At 40.4% G+C, this 25,550-nt stretch overlaps 1 protein-coding gene across 5 annotated transcripts in view; it reads left to right on the top strand.

Annotated features, from left to right (window-relative positions):
- The first annotated feature begins 1,968 nt into the window (after positions 1–1,968).
- The window catches only part of RPGR (retinitis pigmentosa GTPase regulator), a 53,339-nt gene continuing 29,757 nt past the window's right edge, over positions 1,969–25,550 (top strand). For all 5 annotated transcript variants that reach the window (XM_043570451.1, XM_043570449.1, XM_043570450.1 and 2 more), the window contains exons 1-11: positions 1,969–2,213; positions 3,931–4,056; positions 4,540–4,632; positions 6,087–6,149; positions 8,317–8,475; positions 10,035–10,184; positions 13,291–13,449; positions 17,976–18,131; positions 21,302–21,426; positions 22,712–22,897; positions 23,835–24,006. In XM_043570451.1, coding sequence (XP_043426386.1) covers positions 2,051–2,213; positions 3,931–4,056; positions 4,540–4,632; positions 6,087–6,149; positions 8,317–8,475; positions 10,035–10,184; positions 13,291–13,449; positions 17,976–18,131; positions 21,302–21,426; positions 22,712–22,897; positions 23,835–24,006 — 1,552 coding nt within the window. In that variant the 5' untranslated portion in view covers positions 1,969–2,050. The remainder of the gene's footprint in view (positions 2,214–3,930; positions 4,057–4,539; positions 4,633–6,086; positions 6,150–8,316; positions 8,476–10,034; positions 10,185–13,290; positions 13,450–17,975; positions 18,132–21,301; positions 21,427–22,711; positions 22,898–23,834; positions 24,007–25,550) is intronic.

Genomic DNA, 25,550 nt, shown 5'->3' with positions numbered 1-25,550 from the left:
TTGGCCTTCATCACAACTCATCCTAGCCTCTCTTTTCTTTCCTTCTATAGTCACCATATAGCCAGTCTTTTATAGTCACTTTTATAGCCAGTCTTTCACCTAGAAGTCTTTCCCAAGGCTTCCTAGACCCAGGCACCCCCAAATATGTGCCTCTATCTGGGACTCCTACTTGCCAATTGGCTGCTCAGCTCGGCACCTCCAGTTGGATGGATGCCTTAGTGTGCTCAAGGCTGAACCATACTGTTCCCTCCGCCCCACCTACTTTACTCCACCCTTCCTTTTCTTTCCTCAGTGTTCCCCATCTTGGTGAATGGCACCACCCTTACCCTATTTGCTTATGTTGGAAACCCTGGAGTAGAGCTACATCAATACCTTCTGGAATGCTCAGGCAGCAAAATGTGCTTTCTCTTTTTGAAATTAAAAAAAAAAAAACAACTAAAGCATATCATAACTAAAGTAAGTGTTTAGAAATTCTTATTTTCCCATAGTGACTATTGTGATGCTTTCGTAAAGAATATTAACCTTTTCCCAAAATAATTTAGGGCCCTTTGCTGTTGTTGTAAGAGCTATTTGGTAGCCCTGCACTGCCTAAGAGTCAATAGTCAGACACCATTCCCTGTTGGTTCTGCCTCCTAAGATATTTTCAAATCTGCCTGCTCCAAATTTGTCAGAACACCATATGCCAAGCCATGGTCACTGTTATCTGCACTAGCCTCTGAACCCTCCTCCTTGCTCCAATTTACTCCCCACAGATCAGCCAGGTAGAGTGATCCCAGGAATACACATGGCTGACCCTGTCACTCCACTGCTTAAAACCCCTCAGTGGCTTCCCATTGTCCTTAGGATAAAATCTCAGATCCTTAACAGGCCCAAGACCCTGCCACTTTGCCATGAGCCAGTGTTATCTCTTTGAGCTCCTAGAAAGGGGTACACTTTTTATGGGTCCTTGCCCACAATTTACTTTCTTCCCAGAGCTGTCTCACCTCTCCCTGCTTCTCCTTCTTCAGTTCTTAGATTTAATGATGTTTCTTTAGAGAAGCATTTCTTAACCTCTCACACCAGGTCAATGCTTTCCCTTAAACACTTTCTTGGTAACTCCCGCTTGATGGTTTGTGTATTGCATAGTTTAATCCCTCCTTCCCATTTTAATCAGACTCCCTGAGAAAGCCAATAACATGCTCTAGTACACACAAGATCCCTGAATCCAGCTTTGTTTATTTCTAGAGTCCGTGGCCACAACTACCACATGTGCATACATTTACTCCTCCTGGAGGAGGGCTTTGTGCCTCTTTGTTTTATGATGAATGGGAAACTACAGTTAGTAGAAAAATACAACATTTCTGGATGAATTCTAAAGCAATGATGTGCTGCTGTTGGCGAATCTCTTTGTGGATTTTCTTTCAGTAGCAGATTGCACACCTCAGCCATCTTATGTGGGAGGACAGAGGGGAACACTCAAAGGACAGGTTGGGCAGGCTAAGCTAGACCCCAGCTCTCCCCCATTGTATGACCTCCACATCCATAAAAGGGAGTAACATTAACTGCCTTACAGGACTGCAGTAGGGCTTATTAATTCAATAAAGATTTAATGAGCATCTAGTATATGCAAGGTCTCGATTTATATGCTGGGGATACAAATGCCTTTTGTGGATATTTAACATAGTGCCTATTTCATTTACAGTTATAGATGGTCACTTATTACTAGTATTATTACATTTGTGTGTCGACGTTTGCCTGTGTCACACAGCCTGAGTGAGACAGCAGGTGATATTTGTGACGTCTGTCACTACCCTTAGGAGGACCCCGCAGGGCCTGGATCTCCACATCCTCACTGAACGGCGTGGCCGCCCTTCCCCTCCTGGCCACCAGAGGGCGCGCGGCCTCTACCGCCCCGCCCGCAGCGTTTGCGCCTGCGCCTGCGCCGCGCCGGGCGCCCGGCGCCAGGCCTCCGCCCCCCTTCCCCAACGGCCGCCCCGCCTCCCGCCCCAACGTTCCGCCCCCGTTGCCCCTAGCGGCTGTTTGTTGACTTCCGGGAACGCGGCAGTTGCCGATGTCCGGGGTGTCGCTATGGGGACTCGGGGGGCTTCCGCAGCCCGCGTCGGGGCTGAGAAGCTGCCATAGACCCCGCGGAGTCGCCCCCGCCACCTTCCCGGTTCAGGCGCAGGCTTCCCGCACCGCCTTCGGCATGGGGGAATCCGAGGAGGTGGTACCCGGTGAGTCGCGTTTGCGGTGGTGGCGGCGGGCCGGGAGGGAGGGTCCGCGGGCGGGCGGGCGGCCAGGTCCCGCCTCCGGGCCACCCCGTTGGGGGAAAGGCCCGGGCGGCGGCCGCGGGACTGGGTCCTGAGCTCAGGCCGTGCCCGGGCGCAAGACTGAGAGGAGCAGAAAGGAAGGGGGGAGCACGGGGAAGCGGTATTTGTGTTTCTTCTTTCTTTTAAAAGAAGCTTTCGATGAGTTTCTCGAAGGCAGGGGCGGTTTTTACCTCCCAATAAACTTCCCAAAGTACCTCCTTCGAGGTCTCCAGGACGCAGTTGTGTATTGAATGCAGTAAAGAGTGGGTGACCAGGGGGTCGGGTGTGGGGTATAAAAGCTGTTAGCGAGTGCTCGGTGAAAACTATTTCCCTCAGTTCCAGAAATAACGTTTGACATTGTGACCCTGTACCATATGTATAGCGTAGCAGAAACAGACGTTTCATGAAGTAGTGCTTATTCTAAGCACTTGGTCTGCACTCGGATCTTTTCTATAGTACATCCCTTTAAAAATGCTAATCGTGACCTACTAAATTGATTTTCTGACCCACTAATGGCTCAAGAACAAGAGTTTAAAATAACACTGGATTACAGCAGAATCAAGTATTCACTGAAATAAATAAATATGTATTGTGTTTTCTGCCATGCTCTTGGCTCTGACATGATTAGATTTCTGACCTCCTGGACTTCACAGCCTAGTGAGAGATACTAGAAAGTAAGCAAAATGACAATACCATTTCACAGTAAAAACCAGTGGACAGAGCACAGCCACCAAACCCTGTCTTGTGGTGAGGGGATCAGGGCGGCTATCTGGAAGGCCAGAATAGGACAAAACAGTTAAAATTATTCATTCTAGGAAAACCCAGAGCCTGTTCTAGAACCTGGCCTCTCACATCTCAATTATCAGTTTGAACTGACACGCCTCACAGTTGTTCTCAAAAGATTTCTTATAGTGCCTAGTCTTTCGTATATTATTATTTATTATTAATACTTATGTTTGCTATGTTTTACTTTTTGGTACCCATTAGTTTCTTTCTGTGTGATTGTTCTTGAGATTTCCTCAGAATCTGGATCTGGCCTATCTGGGTGTGTGTGTATGTGTTTAAATGGTTATTGGGAACTAGTAGAGATTTTTGGTCTCTCTCCAAAATGGTACTGAACCAAAGTAGTTTGTGAATACTACACAGATCAGGTAGTGTTCATTCACTGAGAGCGTTAAATCTCAACGTACTGTATTGACAGGATGCTGATGATGAACCAATACTGTCCTGTTCCCACGTGTGGAGAAAAGCCTTCATTGAGGGGCTGGACCATGAGGTGTTAACCAGGGTTAACAGCAGGGGTTGTATCAGCTCATTCCAGGGAGCAGATGGTCCACCTGGGGACAACAGGACTTTTAGTAACGGATGACTGCCTTATTTATTTATTTATTTATTTATTTATTTATTTTACACCCGTAAATGAATAATACATATACAATTTAGCAGATTTCATAAATAAAAGTCGAATCAAGTCTGAGGAATAAGACTGAAGTAAGGTAGAAAGAGAGCATGAACAGTGCTGGAGTGGAAGCAAAGCGGACAGGAGACAGGGAATCGGTATAGACAAATTACTGAAAATGTCTTTTAATAACAGGCCGCAGAGTGAAAGTTGTAAAATAGAAACTGTCGTATGTTTTTGCAGATTCAGGTGCTGTATTTACTTTTGGAAAAACTAGATTTGCCGAAAACATTCCCAGCAAATTCTGGTTTAAAAATGATATACCTACAGTTCTTTCCTGTGGAGATGAACATACTGCAGTTGTTACAGGTTAGTATTGAAATCCTAAAAGAGGATAGTAAGGCTTAGAGCATCCTGAATCTTAGAGATGTGCTGTGTTTGAAACATGTTGGATATATACTCTGCTTTACCAGAAATGTGATTTTTCTTTCTTTTACCAGAGAATTCTTGACAATTTGATTCATCAAGAGAGTGTTTTCAATTTTAAATTCCCTGAGTATATTTAATTATGATTTTCTATGCACACTACTTTCTTGGAATATATTTATTTTACTGTATCTATATAATCAAAAGTGATTACTGTATAACCTTAGACACTTTTTACACCTAACAGAATCTGTAGATGGACAGTTAAAATAATTCGCTTTAACCTGGGCAAGGTAACCGGTTTCAATATGGAAAAGCAATACAACTCTTAAGTATAGCTTTTTTTATTGCTTTGTGATGACTTCATCTCTCATCACTTTATGTTGAAAATGTTTCACTTTCTTGTGTCTTTTTCCTTCCCACCAGGAAATAATAAACTTTACATGTTTGGCAGTAACAACTGGGGCCAGTTAGGATTAGGATCGAAGTCAACTGTTAGCAAGCCCACGTGTGTCAAAGGTTTGGGGTCTTTTCTTCTTTATTGCTTGAAATACTTAAACTGCATACAGTACTTTTATGCTGATTGTAATGTTCTTTAATATCATATTAAAAATAAAAACCTTTAGTTCTGTTATTCTCTAGTATTTACTTGGCTGTTATTGGTGTTTAACTTTATTTTTTATGTGATATTCGGAACTACTTTTATATGTTAGGGTCTAAACATCACATTGATTTTAAGCCCAAAGACCACAAAGGAAGTGATGATTCTTCAGTATTGCCCTTGAATATCCTTTTGTTTTGCCTGTTTGTAAACCTACTTAAATATTACTGTTATTATATATACAAAGAACAACCGATACAATATATTAGAATTTTGAGCTCTGTCTCATTTGTCACAAGTTGTGGACATCATGGTTTTATGTGATTGCTGGTTTTAGAAGTTCTACTTTACCCTGTGGTATATAGTGAGTAGATGTACTGAGTGAGACATTGGGACTAGGGGTTGGTTAATACTGGTGTCCTTACAAGAACAGGACAAACTATTTTAAATCAGGACTGTCCTCAAAAACGTGGGGCGTATAATACCTTTACAAAGCTTTCTTGGCATTATGTGCGAAACTTCTGTTTGGCTATAACCTGTGGACATCAGCTAAGCGTGAGTGGTGATGGAGATTCCTTGGAATGTGACACCAGCAGTATTCTTTATCTTCGTAGCCAAATTTTTAATTTCAGCTCCAAATTGCAGTGTAATTTAGCATATCCATGCTATTCATGGAAGTTGTTATGGAGCTTTCACAGTATTCCACTTGGTCAAAAAGTATTTATGGAGCACAGTCTCCTAAACCCTGGGTTTATTCACAGTCCTTATGATCTTTACTCTCAAATATCTAATACATGAGGTGACAGCATTGTCTAGACTCTGAGATCCTTGACACCAGAGGCTCTGTCCTAGTGATCTTTGCAGCCCCTGTGCTAAGCACTTAGAGGGATATTCTGTAAATTTTTTTGAATATGCAAATGAATGAGTGAAGAACTTTAACACAGGTGTATGCCTATGAACATGGGACTTGTAGCATCTCATTGTGTGAGGTAGAAGGCGACCTTGTTGATGGTGATAGCAGATGAGGGAATAGATGAGGTTGGTGGGAGGCATCATAACAGCGCAGTGGATCTCAGTACTTATTAATTACCTGTTTTGAAAAATATGTAGATGCCTAGGCCCTACCTCAGACCTACTGGTGCAGATTCTCCAGGGGCGGGGCTGAGCTATCTGCATTCTCAAAGCTCCGCTGGTTATTCTGATGCACGGCCAGTTCTGAAAACTTTCGGTTCATTCCTCAACATCAACTCGGGAGTCCGACAGGCCTGGGTTTAAATCTTACTTCTACTGCTTAGTTACCCTTGGACCTGGGTTATTTATCATTCTCATAACCATAAAATAGTTTAATTGTCCTATCTTTTTATATTTTTAGCTTTAAAACCTGAAAAAGTGAAATTCGCTGCCTGTGGAAGGAACCACACCCTAGTCTCAACAGGTGTAGTATTCAATCTGTACGACTTCCTGCCCTATCTGAGGACTGAGGTCGCACTGCAGTAACATTTGTGACTTTGTAAAATTAATAGAAATGGTACCTTGGCAACAGTAAGGTTAGGATTTTTAAAAATGTAAATGGTTGGTATACTTGTTTGCCTTTGAAAATATGTATTTCAATGTTAAATGGCTGAAGAAAATCCTCTTTTCTTGGATTATGTCAAGGGGCAGATCTCCTTACCTGTGTGCACACCTCAAGGGCCACTTGCTCCTGGTCTGACCTTTCCCTCTTTTCTGAGGGTTAGTGGAAGCCGCCCTTGAAAGGCTATTAATGTGAGCACAATTCCAATCAAAATCCAAACTGTGTGTGTGTGTGTGTAGAAAGTGACAAGGTAATTTTAAAGTTTATATGGAAAAGCACAGGACCTAGAGTAGCCAAAAGAGTTTAGAAAAGAACAGAATTGGAAGACTAGCACTACTGATTTCAAGACCCGTAAAGCCACAGTAATCAAGACAGTGGGCCATTTGCAAAAATAGGGACAAAGATTCACAGAACAAAACAGTCCAGAAGTAGACCCACGCGCATATGCCCAACTAACGTTTCACAAAGGTGCCGGGATAATCCAATGGGGGAGAAAGTCATCTTTTCAAACAAATGCTGCAGGAACAAATGGAAACCCAGGCACCTATCACCAAACCTCCTTTCCTACCTCCCTTCCGTGTTCAGGTTATTCTCACTGCCTCCAGCTTCTCCTGGGCTCTGTGCCCTCATTCATACTTTTTCCTTGCTGAAATGTCCTTCTCTTTTTCAGGTTCTTACCGTTTAAGATAAGTATAAGTCTTCTTCCATGGAAGTTTCCATGGCTATTCAACTTTGACTCATGCAGCTCTCTGAACTGCTTTAGCATTCCACCAGCTCTTGTTCATGCCATATGTGTTAAATTGTGTGGTCCTATTCCACTTGGCCTTCTAGTATGTTCCATTTGAAAGCTAGTCTTGCTTCCTCAGTTGGGTTTCATTTTTTTCCTAAAATTCTTTAAATTTTTACTGATTCAGGCTGATTTTGCCCTCAGTTTCCCCTATAATTTAATTTCACGTACATTTTTATGACTAATTTTTTTTTTCAACGTTTATTTATTTTGGGGACAGAGAGAGACAGAGCATGAACAGGGGAGGGGCAGAGAGAGAGGGAGACACAGAATCGGAAACAGGCTCCAGGCTCTGAGCCATCAGCCCAGAGCCCGACGCGGGGCTCGAACTCCCGGACCGCGAGATCGTGACCTGGCTGAAGTCGGACGCTTAACCGACTGCGCCACCCAGGCGCCCCTTTATGACTAATTTTTAATGCATGTATGGTTTTAAAAAACTACTTTAGAGCTTACTGGCAATTTTTATTATCTAGGCATGATATACTTCATAATTAATGAAGTAAACATTTATATAGTACTTACAATGAGCCAAGTGCTGTTCTAAGAATTTTATGTCAGCTAATTTAATCTTTATAACAACTCTGTGAAGTAGGCAGCATTTTTATCCCCATTTTACAGAGGAGGAAAATGAGCCACTGAGAGGTTAAGTACAGCTTGCCCTAGGTCACACGGCTGGTGAGTGGCAAGCTGGCATTTATACCCAGGAAATCTGGCTCTCCAGTCCTTTGTCCTAAACACAATACTATACTGCCTTCCTATTTAGCTTGAAAATTAAAATAATTACACAACATAGAGTTTTCATGTTTCTAATTATATTCTTTGTGGATTTGCCTCATTTGACTTGTTACATATTATATCTTAACTTTAATGGGCACGGAAGTTAAAATTAATGAACCACATCTCTTTTAAAATAGTTAGATTTGGATTATAAACTAATTTGGAAATTACTTTCCCCTTTTTTGCTCTGAATTAATAAACTGCTGCATTAGCAAGGAAATATATTCCCCACATTCTGTGCACTTCAATTGCTACTTAAGCTCTAGACTGATTTAGGAAATCTCACAAAAATATATAACCCTGCTTGTTTTGCTTCGTTTTTGACAATGAATTGAAGTTCAGCAAATTGTAGGATCATGTCAGCTTTCATCTTTCTTCACTGTTAACAGAAGCAATATCTGGTAACTGGCCCATCTTGTAAAGATGGTGACTCTGGTATACTGATGTTTTCTTTTCCGTGTGCAGAAGGAGGCAAAGTGTATGCAGCTGGAGGAAATAATGAAGGACAGCTGGGACTTGGTGACACCGAAGAGAGAAACACTTTTCACCTAATTAGTTTTTTTACTTCCCAGCATAAGATTAAACAGCTCTCTGCTGGATCGAACACTTCAGCTGCGCTAACTGGTGAGACTTTGTTCCATTTCAAGCTGGGATCCATCCCTTTCCCTTAGACCAGGTTTTACCAACTCAGTAAACTGACAACAGCATTGCTATTTAGTTTTCTTTCATTAACTGTGTTTTCGGAAGACATTTAAAATCGAACTTTGAGTCATGACATATATTACACTTTTGTGCTTAGAGTCAGACGTCAACACTCAGCTGCTGTGCCGTCCATCTACTCCTTTAGATGTTCTTAAATACTATCTTCATTGTATAGTGAAAGTTTTATTTGCAGCTTAATGAAGTTGCTATCAGAAACATGGAAATCTATGGGATGTATGTTACTAAAATACAGTCTGTAACGGTCATTGTATCTCTCTGGCCTCCCTCTCAAAAGCCCATCTGAGAAATGGGCTCAAAAGCCCATCTGAGAAATCTGAGAAATGTCTTCAAAATTGGAGCGAGATCTCCCTGGTGCCTGTGAGGGAGCTGCCGGCGGGCTTGTGGGTTCCTGTCGGCAGAGCCGGTGACTTCCCGCCCGGCTCCTGGCTGTCAGGAAGGCCAGGCTCAGAGGCGCAGCCCCACGCCTCCGTCTCTGTGTGCCGTCCACTTAACAATTTGACGTCCTTCTTTTGGTTCTTGTTCTCAGTTTTCCTTTTATTTGCCTCATTATTACACCACTTCAGAGATTTAAAAAATTTTCAATTTAATGAACAGACATAGGTCTTGATAATTTCCTTTCTAAAGTATCATACCCAGCTTAACTTTTTCTTCCATCGAAACCCTTGTCAGAAAGAACATAAGCTAATGTGTTTCGGAGATGCTGTATGTCCTAATTCTCCGGAGCTGTGTTACATGTTTTCAAGTATAAATTATATTAAAAAAGTGAAATATATTTCTATGTATTTTTGTCTTCCTTTAAAACTTCATTTTTCACAGTGCTCTCAAGAGCAAGATCCTCCAGGCCCTTTTTTTTTTTAAATTTTTTTTTCAACGTTTATTTATTTTTGGGACAGAGAGAGACAGCATGAACGGGGGAGGGGCAGAGAGAGAGGGAGACACAGAATCGGAAACAGGCTCCAGGCTCTGAGCCGTCAGCCCAGAGCCCGACGCGGGGCTCGAACTCATGGACCGCGAGATCGTGACCTGGCTGAAGTCGGACGCTTAACCGACTGCGCCACCCAGGCGCCCCAGGCCCTTTTGACCTAGGACTTGCCCAGGAGATGTCCAGTGCCAGTCATGCTGTCATTCAGTTGCAGGCAGACTGCTTGGAAGGAGGAACCATTTTCTGTTTAGAGATGGTAGACTAGGAAAAGGTTCTTGTAGGGAAAAACACTCTGTCTTTGCTAGTGAGATCAAGATATGGACACGATTTGCATCACATTATTCTCTGTCCTTTACCTCATAGAAGCATTTCATAATAGAAATTGAACTCTTAAGTAGCTAGCTGGTGTGAATACCTTAGCATTTTCTCTCAAGACACGTAGTTTTTCTAAATTAAAAAATCAATGGTGTGTTGGAAATAGAGTGACTTGATAGTATTGCTACCTCTTAAAACCTTCTTCCTTGTGTTTTCTTTATAGAGGATGGCGAGCTTTTTATGTGGGGTGACAATTCTGAAGGGCAAATTGGTTTAAAAGATGTAACTAATGTGTGTGTCCCTCAGCAAGTGACCGTTGGGAAGCCTATTTCCTGGATCTCTTGTGGATATTACCATTCAGCTTTTGTAACAAGTAAGAAAGGACATTTTGGATTTATCATGGTCTCTCCCATTTCTAAGTGTTTACTCAATAATAAAATGAGCTAACATTCTACAGTTCTGTGGAAATGAGGCCATGGCCGTCTATTTAATGAAATAATTTTGGCCTGTTTTGGGTCACAGTGTTTCTCCATTTTAGTGATGAGAGTTTATAATTTCAAACTCACTGTGACAGGCTAACTTTTCAGTGAATATTAGGTCTGTGAGAAAAACAAAATGCAGATGTTAGAAACTCTTCTCAACTTTGATTCTCAAACTTCTTGGATTCCTTGGCGTTGGAAATGAGACCTATGGGCCGGTTTCCCCTGGGTGCATATGCCTGTATACTTAGACCTACTCTACTCTCGTCCTGATAATTTGCTTTTATTTCAGCAAGAGAGTCCCAGGCTTTCACTGTGAGAGCAGGGATATAGAGTAGATGAAAAAAGAAGATTGCTCAGTATGGGATGTGATTTCCTTTGCTGGGACTTTGCTCAGTATCCACAGTCTCTCCCTTTCCAGGGCTCCCTGGCAACCCTTTCTGCCTTAGTTAAAATATTTAAAATGTTTTCATCTGCACCTACACCAGGAGTATTGAAGTATGATCCTTCCATCTTATCAGAGGTTTTTCTAAGCACGAAAACACCTAGAGGAAGTAGTTTTGTGGCCCCTCTTACATATCTCTAAATCTTTGTTTTATACATTTACTCCGTTTTTCATGCACGTCAGATTCAGATTTAGAAAGTGCTTATTGGCCCATCCCGGTGGCTCCAGATCTACCAGTGACTTGGTAGCATCATGGTACCAAGAGAGGGCAAACTCCCAACTCACCTGGCATTGTTCACCACTGTATCAGCTTGTGTCTCGAACAAGCTAATAATAAATATCACCGAATGAGGGAGGGAGTGAATGAACAATTAGTTGTGTTCCTTGGGGCAATGCTACCTACCAACTTACTGGCAATTTCTGGGCTTGTGGGGTGGCTCTAGTCTGTGCTCACTTTATGAGACAAACAAAAAGAGCACACAAATGGAAAAACAGTCCAAACAAAAACCCCAGGCAAAAGCATTGTCTTATATTTAGATTTTAATAAAAGTGCCAGATTCAATGTTATGAGCAAACTCTGCTTTGGCCAGCAGGAAAACAAGGGGAATTGCTCGTCATAACCAGCAGGCATTACACTGAGCATTTTTGTTTTGTTTGTATTTATGCCTTTTTAAAAATAGCTTTATTGAGTGGAACTTAAGAAACAAATGAGCAAAGGGGAAAAAAAGAGACAAATTGAGAAACGGACTCTTAACTATAGAGAACAAACTGCTGGTTACCAGAGGGGAGGTGGAGGGGGTGGGGATGGGTAAAATAGGTGAAGGGGATTGAGGCGTGCACTTGTCGTGATGAGCACTGGGCGATGTATGGAAGTGTTGAGTCACTATGTAGTACACCTGAAACTAATACAACACTGTACGTTAACTGGCTGGAATGAAAAAACAATTGTTTTAAGTCAACAGACACAAAACCAGCTTTATTGACACGTAGCTCCCATACCATACAATTCACCCATGTTAAGATGTGAGGAGCAGCAGGAAATTTATAGACAGAAGTGGAAAGAAACTCTTTTGGACTTAGTGACTCCTTTCACGTGAGAGGCAAGAGGCATGAGAAAAGAGGAAGGGAGCTGACATATGGGACACTTCTATGCCAGCATTTGCTACTTGATTTTCTATGCTGCTCAGTCCGGAAAACTGGTACAACTATCTTTGTAGTATTTGATCAAGTTTTAAGTGGTGCATACCAGGCATGTCCCACAACTTCCCTAAGTTCTGATTTACTAGAAGGACTCTCAAGCTTCAATAGCAGGTTATACTCACGGCTAATATTTATTACAGCAAAGGATACAGAGGAGGAACAGCTGGAAGAAGATACCTGTCTTCCAGAGAAGTCTAGCATACGCTCCCTAGTCCTTTCTCTCCTGAGGCTGCACAGGACGTGCTTTCTCTTTGGCAGTGAGCTACAGGGATGTGTGTGTGATGTCCCTGCCCAGAGAAGCCCACTGTATTCTCAGGGCCTGAGGCTTCTTTGTGGGGGGCTGGCAGTGTAGGTATAACCTACTGGCAAGTAGTCACAGCAACTGAAACTCAGGTCCCTCGACAATGAAACCAGGTGCCCTAAGGACCCACGCTGGCATAAATCGCTGCCTCAGGTATTCAAAACAAAAATGTGAAGCACTAACGAAGAATACTCCAAGGGCCTCATTCCCCGGGGTTGGTCCGTAGTCAATTGTGGTTCTCTTGGAGACATGCAAGTGATAAGCAATCAGATGTACCGTGTTCCCTCTTTGCTCACACCAGTGGTGATATGTTCTGTGTCAGATTACATTATATATCTACAAAGATTTTTAAGTTCCTGCCTTATAGAATTCAATTATTATCCATTTACAGAAATGGGTAAAAAAAAATGTACCTGCCTTCAAGAAGCTCATAGTCATGGTGTGATAAGTATAGCAGAAGCAAGTCAAGACTACTAGTACGGACAAGACAGTGACTAAACATCAAGAGTTCCTTGATAAGAGAATCTTTCTGGAGGAAGTGCCATCTACTTGAGTAAAATCTGCTATCTTAAGGCTTACTCAGCATATTTACTTCACACATAAATGAGTTTTTTAAAACAAATTTCATAAAACATTTAACAAGTATTCATTAAATATTTCATATACTGGACACTGCTAGGTTCTTGGAATACCAAAATGGACAAGACAAAATCCATGTCCCTATGTGGGCTTAATGTCTAGTCGTTTTGCTTTACTAAAAGTAAGTGGAAGTAAGATGGTCTTCTCTATGTCTTATGAAAGAGCTAAAATCCTTTTCTAGTTCATTAGTAGTGATGGTTGTGAATTCATGAACATTTTGGGTTAGAATAATCAAGGGGAAAAGAAAACCTTAGCTTTATTTCCTTACCATGCAGTAAAAATATCTCAAGAAAGGTTAAATTTATCCAGGTGTCATTGAATGCATTTTTGGTTGAACGTGAGAACGTGTACCTCAAAGACCAGTATTTTGTCCGTAGGTCTGTCATCATTGACTACTGTTCTTTTCCTTCAATAGCGGAGGGAGAACTGTACACGTTTGGAGAACCAGAGAGTGGGAAGTTAGGTCTTCCCAATCAGCTGCTTTGCAACCACAGGATGCCCCAGCCGGTGCCTGGAATTCCCGAGAAGGTGGTCCAGGTAGCTTGTGGTGGAGGGCACACAGTGGTTCTCACAGGTACGTGTGGAACTCGCTGCTGCGTTCCCAACTTTCTGTGCTGGCTAATGAAAAAAACATTTACGTTCATTTTCTTTTATTGTGATGAGAAAGCTTCACACCTGATCCACCCTCTTCACAGATTTTTAAGTCTGTAATACAGTATCGTTATCTCTAGACACAGTGTTGCACAGCAGATCTCTAGAACTTATCTTGCGCAACTGAAACTTTGTACCCATTGATAAGCTGCAACCCTTTCCCCCTCCCGACCCTGGCAACCACCATTCTGGTCTCTGCTTCTATGAGCTTGACCGTCTGAGATACCTCACATAGGCTGGCCTTGCATCTGGTTTTTACTAAGATCCCCACCTTTGATTTCCATCGTTAACACACATTCCTGGCCTATGGAAGAAATTTGTAAGTAGAAAAAAATGAATCTTTTTGAATTGTTTTGAATCTTTTGTTTGAATAGTGGACATTTTCATGATCTTAACACCTTTAACGGCAGCAGATAACATTGTTTTAGCTTGTTTTCAAGGACCGTTTTCCTCGCCCACGCGTGTGTGTATATATATTCCATATTTATCTAAAATTGATGTTATTGGGGGTGCCTGGGTGGCTCAGTCAGTTAAGCGTCCGACTTCAGCTCAGGTCACGATCTCGCGGTCCGTGAGTTCGAGCCCCGCGTCGCGCTCTGGGCTGATGGTTCAGAGCCTGGAGCCTGCTTCGGATTCTGTGTCTCCCTCTCTCTCTGCCCCTCCCCCGTTCATGCTGTCTCTCTCTGTCTCAAAAATAAATAAAAAAAACATTAAAAACATTTTTTTAAAACAAACAAAAAAAATAATAAAATTGACATTATTTTTCCTGAAACATTTTCTTTTCCCTGTTCATGCTATTTTCTACATGTCATTGATGATTCTTTTCTTTGTGATATTCACGATGTAGAAGTTGGTAATTTCTTTGTGATTTTTATGTTCTGTTATAGTAATTCATCAAAAAATGTTAAGTTTTAAATTCTAGATAATAAAAGAAAGTTAGAGCCTTAAACACAATGTCACTTTTGGCTTTTGAATTTCGTATTTGGTATGACATGTCACTTTTCAGGATCCTAGTCAATCCGGTGAAATATATGTACTTCTTGATAATACACTTATTAAATTGCTGCCCCTAAATTTGTTCAGCATCAGATTTCTTTATGACGAGTAGTACACAGGTAATACAGTCAGTGAATTATTATGGGTTTTTTTTTGGTCAAAAAGAAATGAACAGTTTCTGAAGTTACCACTTAATCGTCAAGTAACCCAAAGTTAGCATTCTAGACAAATCTTGAATAATATCCAATTCTCAGATGATCTGCTTAATGTTGCAAGGTGATTGAGCAACATTTTACCTTTAGATTTCCCTCCCTTCTATCACTCTGCCTTAACTTTTTGGTCTAAATCCCAGTCATGCTTATTAAGCTATGGTTTTCCAGAATTACATTGCCCCGATGGGATCCTTTTTCCAGGTTAGAAATAATTTTTTTTTCCAAGACCTCCACTCTGAATTTTGGAAATAATTCTGGGGTTTAAGATTTCTTTGAATTTCTGCTAACAGAATGAATTTTCATATGTTTTTGGAAAGATTTGTTCTAGCAGAGCCTGGGTGGCTCGGTCCGTTAAATGTGCAGCTCTTGATTTCAGCTCAGGTTATGATCTTCCAGTCGTGAGAGTGAGCCCCTCATCTGGCTTTGTGCTGGACATGGAGCCTCTCTCCCTCTCCCTTTCCCTGTGCCCCTGCCCTGTGCACATGCTCGCTCTCTCTCTCTCTCTCTCTTTCTCTCCAAAAAAAAAAAAAAAAAAGATTTATTCTAGAAATTAAACTTTTAAATTAATCTTTATAAATTATCTGAAAATGTATTCTATAGGCAGAAATACAACTTATTCTTTATGTGTCATATATTTTCTATAGTTTCTACAAAGATTATAGAAAGAATTTATTAGGAGACTGAAGCTTATTCTAAAGGACACAAATATTGATTATATAATAATAATGTCATTCAGCCATATATTATAAAATACTGTTATAGAAAATGAGCACCCAGATAATCCATAATACTTTTAATTATACTTAAAATTTTAAAATGCGCTGAAGCGTGATATTTTCTTGCAGGATTATAAAAATTTACCTTTCTGTGGATTTAATTTTGAGGTTAAAAACTTTGCTGCCAGAAATTGTTCTCTCTAGATTCTTGCAGCCTTCAGGATGTCACAGAGCAGTAAAGTTTTCATATTTAAAATTTTTAATTTTGTGAAAAGAATAGGAGGATTATCAGGGGTGCCTGGGTGGCTCAGTCAGTTAGGTGTCCACCTCCAGCTCAGGTCATGATCTTGTGGTCCACGAGTTCGAGCCCTCATCAGGCTCTGTGCTGACAGCTCAGAGCCTGGAGCCTGCTTTGGCTACTGTGTCTCCCTCTCTCTCTGCCCCTCCCCCACTCACTCTGTCTCTCTCTCAAAAATAAATAAATAAATAATAAATAAACAAATTTTTAAAAAAAGAATACAAGGACCAAAAGACAGTTGCCATGTTCTGATTTGCATTTGGCTAAATATGGACATTGCATAAAAAATGTAAGCGTTCCATCATTATACCATAAATAACAGGCATTTCAAAACAAATATTAATAAGCTCTCAATTCTATTGTAAAACACACTCTCTTAAATTATATACATTTATCTGTATGGAAAAGTCACTACTTTACCTGTTTTTCACATATCTCCACGGACCTGTGACAGCTTTATATGATCCAGCCCTGGTGAGAAACCTGTGTCCCGGAGTACAGTGTGGACAGAAATGTTTAGTCCTAACTGATGAAGAAATGGACCCGAAGCATGTATTGATTATCGTTGACTAAGTGCTAAATTGAATACTTGAGAGCTATAGAATACTGTGCAAGACCTTAAAGGAAATAATAGCTAACCATCTGTTCCAGACCATTCCCTTCACTAAAGGAAAGGGCTTGGATTAGGTGATTCTATGGGGTCCCTCCCTAGCATTCTTTTTCCTTTTGTCTGTAACTCTGATCTTAAAAGCTGTTTGGGTATCATTCATTAAAATACTTTAAAGGTAATTTCAATTAGTTTATTGCTGATGAATTTATTTAAAACATAATGTTTCTACATTGACTGTAATAGGTTAGAAAATGAAACTACTGGTTGTAGTGAAGGTATGATTAGTTTCTTCTTAGAATCAGGGAGACAGTGGACTCCTGTTGAGAAAGTGTCAGCCTGGAACTTGGGATACACTGAGTGAGACAGAGTGATAGATGTAATCTGGTATGTCATCCACAGCGTTCCCGTCCTGCTTATAAGATGGGGTCCATAGTGAAGTCTGGATCCCAAGGGAAATAAGAATTTACCTTAACTTCTCTAGATTATGTTTGGACAAACTCAAGTTCTGTACATGGCAGCAAGCTACTAGTCATGAGATCAAGTGTATTCTGAGAAATCAGAATAATATGGAAGCTAATAAAACTGGTTTTCCTAATAGGGTATTATTAATCAGCATCAAATTACATTGTTAAATGTTACAAAGGTGATATGGCTAAAAATATATTAGTTGCGACATGTAACATCCTTAGGTAAAAGAGTCTTAGGTCATTTTTTAAAAAATGGAAACTGTTGTCATGGCTAATCATCCAAGTACCCAAGAGCGTACCCAATAGGGTAAGGAGCAAAACTTGTGTAGCCTGATTCAGGCTGCCGAAATGGCTTCATTTTCTAGGCTTATCTCAGCCAGCGCAAGCTAGAGTGATTATCAGCCAGCAAGAGATAGGCACTTGGTTTTTTATGTTTATTTATTTTTGAGAGAGAGAGAGAGAGAGAGAGAGAGAGAGAGAGAGACAGACAGAGTGTGAGCAGGGGAGGGGCAGAGAGAAAGGGAGACACAGAATCCGAACCAGGCTCCAGGCTCTGAGCTGTCAGCACAGAGCCTGACACGGGGCTCGAACTCAATGGACCCCAAGATCATGACCTGAGCTGAAGTCAGATGCTTAACCAACTGAGCCACCCAGGTGCCCCTGGTGACTTGTAATTCTCATGTAAATTCTCCTCTGAAATTGTTTTCCAAAATATATTATTCTGTTAAACTACTTTTGAAAAGTAAGGAGTTTTTCTGGAGGAAACACTACTCATGTTTTTATTTTAAGGCAATGAAAGGAATTAGCTTAATGACAACTGATGCTATTTTTAAAAAGCTGAGTGCTAATTATAAGGACATGTTAGGTAGTTCACTGAGTTACGTGTCTTCAGCAATTCTTCTTATGGTTATCCGTAAAAGATAAAACCAGGCCCATGCCCTAACTTTTAGAATTGTGTGCCTTGTCATTTTTCTCTTCCTTTGTCATTGAGAATGTGTACCTAGGTATTAGGCATTCTTATATGGGTATTTCAGAGGCACTTAACTTTCATCATGAAAGTTTGATTGTGACAGTTTTTCTAGCTATAATGGTGACTGTGTCTGCTTCCCTGCAGTCCTTTTCTTATATTTATTTGCTCATTGCCTTTCAGAGAAAGCCGTGTATACCTTTGGGCTGGGACAGTTCGGTCAGCTGGGTCTTGGTACTTTTCTTTTCGAAACTTCAGTACCCAAAGTCATTGAGCATATTAAGGATCAGAAAATAAGTTCTATTTCCTGTGGAGAAAATCACACAGCTCTGATAACAGGTACAGATGAGAATTTCTGTTACATATTTATAGAACTGGGTATGTTTTAGTACAAAATAAAAACTATGTGGAATGATTGTATCTAACTTAAGCAAAGGAATCAATAACTGACAAAATAGAAGTTCTTGTTTAATATGCCAAAGTGTAAAGTTGTAAACTCTTTTTTAGTATTTGTTCAATTTAAAATCAGTGTAAATGATCCAAAGATTTAGAACCTCAAAACAAGTCAGTGCTATAGTAGTATTATACTCTGGCAGGAAGCTGGAATCTTTTTGAAATTGCATCAGTTTGCAGGCTCTTAACTCTGCTCAGGCCAGAGGAAAAAGTCTTATAAGAAAGAACCTACTATAAAAGAGTCTCCACGTTCAGTCAGACACAGCTATATTCTGGCTGAGTCGGTTCCTACGAACCTTTTGCCACTAGGAGGCGTTTTCAGGAGTGACTCTGCTACTTTCTCCCCAGTGATCGAAGGGCACCTCAAAGGCTGCTAAGTGGACACCTGAGTCCTCGAGATCTTTCGCTCTGTACTTTCTCCATTATCCATGGAGACTGCTTTGGGCCTACTTCTCAACCTTAGAAACCATGTGCTGCTAATATGGACTCAATATAAGATTCTCCCTTAGAAATGACTCCCTTACTTTACCTGTAGATAATTGATATAGTGTACAATTATCATTGCTTTGGAACAAAAGCCTCTGCAATTTCAGTCTTTCTGGCTCACATTTCTATCTAAAAATGAAGTCAAACATAAAAAGGCAGAAATCATACAGTGTTTTGAAATAAACCAGATACTGGTATTTCCACATTTGTTTCCTTCTTTCTAAAAAAGCTACTGCTAAATGAAGCTCATCTAATGGTATCTAGTTGGGGGAACTGGTAATCTGCAAACACAACGTACTACCATACATTGCCCTTCTTCCCCAAAGAGCCTTTCAGAGAGAACTACCTGCCCATTTTCAAGTACCAATGTCCTTTTTAATGTAGCATGAAATCAAACTATATAGAACATAAAGAATTATTATTCATTCATGGTCCCACAAGGGTTGTTGATATGTATCCCTTACTGCAGGGTCTTTATGTCAGTTTTTCATCAACTGCCCTTACTGCTGTTTTTCATCAACTCTAAATTGCCATAGATGGTAAATACATACTTTTTATGGATCATCTAACATACAATTAGACTATTTGGTTAAATTTTGATACTACCTTTCCTCCTGATGGAAGAAGTCATAGCACAAATAATTGAACATTAACTTGGTTTGTCTTTTTGCTCATGAAGCCTCCTCAGGGGGCAGGTGTTATGAATTTTTTTCTTCCAGGACTAATGAGAGGTGTGTAGTGAGTTATCTGTAATTTCTTGCCAGTTCCCCATTATGTAGCCAGTGGCTTATGTTTTAAACAGCTCTCAAGCTGGAAGTACAATAAAGTAGCTTGGATCAGAGTTTATTTTTTCTGGCTATAGATCATCAAGTTAAAACACAGAGCCTAAAAAGCACTTTGGATAAAGAAATGAGGGGTCAAAAGAAGAGGAAGAAGGGAAAAGGATGATAAGGAGGGTATCTAAAGAAAAGAAATTAGCTAATACTAAGTATTATAAGAGTCTAAATTCAGGGTGTAAATACTGCTTATTGCTTATTTATGGTTTTTGAACTTGACACTTTACTGCATAATGTTATTTCTCATTTTTAATTTAGTTCTCTTGAATTTTCTTAGGATGACATTACTTTGCCCTCTTAAACTAGAAGTTCCCAAATGAGATCTTAACATGCCCTAGCTCAAAACCATTCATTCAGGGGCGCCTGGGTGGCTCAGTCGGTTAAGTGTCCAACTTTAGCTCAGGTCATGATCTCGCGGCTTGTGAGTTCGAGCCCTGCGTTGGGCTCTGTGCTGACAGCTCAGAGCCTGGAGCCTGCTTCTGATTCTGTCTCCCTATCTCTCCGCTCCTCCCCTGTTCTCTCTCTCTCTCTTTCTCTCTCTCAAAAATTAATAAACATTTTGAAAAAAGTTTAAAAAACCATTCATTCAGTTTATTGCCCTTAAGATAGAGTTTAAAAATTCTTAATATGAACTAATTGGGTCCTCTGTGGTGTGGTTTCTTCTTACCTCTTCAGACTCATCTCCTTCCATTAGTTGCCTTTCAGCTTCTTGACTGTGTTATGTTTTCTCTTGATTCAGAGCCTTTGGATGTGCTCCTTTCTTGCAGCTAAAATCCTAACCATCCTGTAGGTTTCAGCTTGAAAGCCTTCCTAACCCCCACACTAGAAAGAAATCCCCTCCTGCCCGCCTTTCCTTCTGCTTCCATGACCTTTTCCCCCACCTGAGGGAGAAAGTGTGAAGGAGGGCTTGAGAAGAGGAGCAAAGGTTCAGAATAGCCGCTGTGGCAATGGGCAAAGGGTTAACTGCAGAGAAGCAGCCAGATATCTCCCCATCATCGAAGGGGTCCTCGGTTATTGGTATAGGGACTAGTCCACCTGGTTGGTTTACAGCACTTCCTTCAGGGGCATTCCATGGCCCAGGGACAGAATTAGTAAAAGAGACAGTTGGATTGGTCCAAGCTAGTAGTTCTCCACCGGTGGTGATTTTGTCCTGCAGGGACACATGACAGTGTCTGGAGACATTTTTTTCTTGCCCCAACTGCAGAGGCAGGGTGTTTTCTGGACATTTAGTAGGAAGAAGCTATGGATGCTGCTAAACACTCCACAAAGCACAGGACAGACCCACACAGCCAAGGATTCCCTGACACCAGATGTCAGTGGTACCCAGGTTGAGAAACCCTGATGTAATCAGTGGCCTGAGGGGGAAAAATAGGTCGTATTGGAACATAGGGGGCTCAGAATACAAAAATCTCCTTCCCCTTGAGAAGATGGCGCACATCACAAGATCGCTCACACTGGGTTGCTGCTGTTGCACACAGTGCCTCACACGACCGGGCTTCAAATTCACAAACCGCCAAGGGCTTAATGATTTTTCTCAGAGTATCTGTTGCCTAACGTTATGTGCAGGACCACGGAGACCACATAGGGTGTGGAAATATCAGTGAATCAGAGTGAATACGGTGTAGAATTTGAGGGGGAAAATCACAATTGCAATGTAAGTAAATATGTCTGTCTATTTACAAATAGATCCATGTAAGTAAGGCTTTTATAATTCTCTCTTTTTTTGCATTTTAGATATAGGTCTTATGTATACTTTTGGAGACGGTCGATACGGAAAATTAGGTCTTGGACTGGAGAACTTTACCAATCGGTTCCTTCCCACTTTGTGCTCTCATTTTTTGAGATTTATAGCTCAATTGGTAAGGGCACCACATTTCCATGTTTACATTTTCATATTGTAATACTTGAGTTTCAGTATTTCATAGAAACTAAGGAATTTTATGTTTGTATAAAAGAATATCATGCCTATATCTAATCAGTATACTCGTTTCCTAAAAGCCAAACGTCAGACATCATGCCACTTGGAAAATCTGTCCCTTTCCTACTTTCCCTCCTGTCAGCATCTTCCTTTTCGCCCTAATCTGGACTCTTCTGCTTCGTTCTCCTGTGTCTCTTGAGAGCCAGAACAGTGCCATGCCTGGAAGCTTTGTGGCCTCTGCCAGCGCCCAGCAGAGTATCTGACAGTAGTCCACTGTCAATATTTGTTGAATTAGATCTTACTGAGTCTTATTTGAAATGATAATAATTTCAGGGCCCCAGAGTGGCTCAGTCGGTTAAGTGTCCGACTTTGGCTCAAGTCATGATCTCGTGGTCCTTGAGTTGGAGCTCCACATTGGGTTCTGTGCTGACAGCTCGGAGCCTGGAGCCTGCTTCGGATTCTGTGTCTCCCTCTCTCTGACCCTCCCCTGCTGGTGCTCTCTCTCAGCATAATAAGTAAACATTAAAAAAGAAATAATATTATTTGAAAATAATTTCAAAATATTATGAAGTAAAGGTTCAGAGTATGCTATTCTTATAACCACCACGTTGAACACTATAAAGATACTAAAAATCTGTGTCTTGCAAATGCTACACAATGGTGGTTTAGGCATTTTATTGAAAATCAGCTATTTCTGAACATCCTTTGGATGTTGGTTTCATTTTTCATTGTTGCACCATTGTGCATGCTTACCTTTCACTCTAAGGACTTTGAAGCATTAAAATAAACAAAGTGTTCATGTAAAGAAAAAGGTTTGGAGATTTAATTTCCCCAAGAGACTGATTTATGCTTGGATCACTTTTTTCTAAGTAGAACTTCTCGGAGTAATTTTTTCAAGGTGTTAGTGTTGCTCCCAAATTAAAATAACATTTTCTAACTAGTTAGGAGAAATGTAATGTGCCAAATAGTTTTTTTTCTCTATACTCTATTAAATTGGAAGTAAAATGGTATGTTAAACTTGTTCTCATTTTCAATTGCAGTGTTTAAAGAATATATATATTGCCACCCATGTGTGCGTATGTAACTTGGGAGGGGGGCAGACGACTGACTGACTGACTACCTAGGAAGTCTACCATTAAGTAAACGTTTTGTGGCTGCCAACTGTTAAAAACCCATTTGCATTTGAAGCCAGTGTTGATTGATTTATCTGTGGTTTTATGCTGCAGGTGTCTTGTGGTGGATGTCACATGCTAGTTTTTGCCGTTCCGAGACTTGGTGGGACAGAAGAAATTGAGTTAGAGGAAGTTAAGGATGCTTGCTTCCATGCAGAGGCTTCTCTGCCCCTCAGCAATCTGAACTCAGGGAATGTTTTGCAAACAACTCTATCAGCACGTGTGCGGCGACGAGAGAGGGTACAAATTGTGGCCAATTCTATATCGTGGCACTACAAAGAAAACAAAAAAATTCATTTTCTTTTTAAATCAAAGAAGGGTCTTCTAAGACAGATTTACTAAATAAAATGGTTAGAGTTTCAGGCTTACAAACTTGAAGCAAATTCAGAGTTAAGCTGTTACACACACAAATGAGAAAATTCAAATGATCATGGATAACCTTGACTTACCGAGAGTGGATACAAAGCAAGGATACAAAGCGTCCTTTTAGAGGCCTATCTCAGCTCTTCACGTTGAATGCTGAATTGTTTTCTCACCTCTATGTGCATTGATTCTACTTTGCTTTTTATCTGTTGGCTATACCTCGTGAGCTGTGGAAGGTTATCCATTATAAACAATGAAATGTAGGAAACAGAAATAAGGACTTCCGTTCGAGATAGGGAGTGTTCTTTCTCATTGAGAGTTAGAGGTTCTCATTCAGCTTTAAAATGATTATTTCAATAACAATATTTAAAAAAAGAAAATGTCAAATAATTTTAAAGGGGACATTCCTTTTTAAAAAAATTAAGTTCCAAAACATTTTCCTTTTGAAGTAAAAAGGTTAAGTTTGACTTTTTGTTATGAAAAAGCGTACATAGAAAGATTGAGAAATATCAGTGTTTTGGAGTTACTCTTTTTGTTTAGGCCTCATGACTGATTTTTTGTTTCCTAGCAGAGAAAATACATATACGCTTTTCCCCATCATGTGAAAAACAGGCTTCTAACTTAACAATTTAGAGCAATTTAGATACAGAGATAACAGAACAAAACATTTTTGAGTTCTTGGGGATTATTTAAAAATGAATGTGGGACAGTGGGCAACTTTGAAGTCTCTTTCTTAAATATTTTTAGCAACTGGAGAACAGTTTATATCAATATTAAAAACATCCTCTGTTTATTTAACCTGTTTATTTTAAAGGAGAAATCGCCCGACTCTTTTCGAATAACACGAACACTACCTCCACTTGAAGGGATTCCTGTGCCACCTTTTTGCTTTTCCCCCATTCCATTTCCTTTCCATATGTCTGCAATTAATCTGCCAGAGACCATGATACCTGAAGATGAGGACCTCGCACAGCCAATGGAACCAGGTAACATCTGATACTCTGCAGGCTCACACAAGAAATGTACCTTTTATTTCGGTTGTTTTCATGTTTATCTTAAGCTGTTTTTGTCAATTAGTTAAATTGTCTTCCTAGTTAGAGGCTGACATCTCTTATCTGAGCTCAAGTCCAGGAATACTCTTACAAATACAGAGCATCGTAAGTGACCCTAGAAATCCCATGTAACAATAGCAGTGTATTTTTATAGAGCAATGTATAATACACATAGTACCTTCTCTTATATCATCTCCTTTAAATCCTGAAGCAATTCCATGAAATAGGTGGGAGTTAATAAATTTGTTATTTTTATAGATAAGAAATGCAAGGTTTGAAGAGAGTGAGTGACTTGGTCACAGCCACTCAGCTTATAAATGAAGTGAGCAGGATTTGAATACTAGTCTTCTGGACCTATGTGAAGTCCTGCGTTTAGATAGTATAGCATAGTGGTTAAGAGCATGGGGTATGGGGTTCAATTGACCTGGAGTGGGATGTCTGCTCTGACATTTATTGACTGTGTGATTTACTTTGGGAAAGTTACTTAATTTCTCTGAGACTTAGTTTCCCTATCTTTGAAATGAGTCTAATACTTCTTTAGAGAGTGATTGAGATTAAATGAGATACGGTATATAAAATACTTAGCATTGAGCCTAGCACCTCTAGGAACCTCTTTGTAAGTATAATCTTGGTTATTATTAACACCTCTACCTCACTGCCTATTAGATATACATTTTATGTTTTATTTTTTTAACGTTTATTTATTTTGAGATAGAAGGAGAGCGCAAGCAGGGGAGGGGCAGAGAGAAGGGGAGAAAGAATACCAAGCAGGTTCCGTGCTGTCAGTGCAGAGCCCGACATGGGGCTTGATCTCACAAACCATGATACCATGACCCAAGCCAAAATCAGAGTCGGACGCTTAACTAAGCCACCCAGACACCCCCATTTAATGTTTTAAATTGTAATCCCAGCTCCTTGGCTATGTAGTCCTCTTCTAAGTAATTTTGTTTACAGGTATTTGTGTATCTTAAGAGGGTATGTATGTTACTGCAGGGAATGTGCTTGGATAGTAGGGGCAGGGTAAGAAGCCAGGACCCAAGAGATCAGAGTAAGCAGTAGGTTTGGAATTAAGATAATTTGGGCATCTGGAATTAAGAACCACGGCACAGAGAATTTTTAGTGTCTTTGGGATCAAGAACGTAGACAGAAGTTGAGGTCATAAAAGCAAGAATTGTACGCCATGAGAATAGAATATTATCTACAACCAGGACCTTCGTAAGGAGCTGGTTTCTTGCATCTCACACACAACTTTTGTATGATTCCTTTTGAGATAAGAATCACTGGCACCATTCTGTCCTGTACATGGAAAAAGCCGAGTCTGACAACAGTGTGTACAAGGAAAAGAGAAGTTTACAGTTCGGGGGAAGTCGTTTCCTACCTTAAGAGATTTGAATGTGAACATGTACAGAGTTTTGTAGCTAGATCCAAAAGAAAAGTGATCCCTTATCTTTTTGTGGCTGTTTGCTAAAAGTGTCTAC

This window comes from Prionailurus bengalensis, chromosome X (assembly GCF_016509475.1).
Source record: "Prionailurus bengalensis isolate Pbe53 chromosome X, Fcat_Pben_1.1_paternal_pri, whole genome shotgun sequence".
In the NCBI taxonomy this organism is placed as follows: Eukaryota; Metazoa; Chordata; class Mammalia; order Carnivora; family Felidae; genus Prionailurus; species Prionailurus bengalensis.
This window is presented reverse-complemented; position numbering and strand designations above follow the sequence as displayed.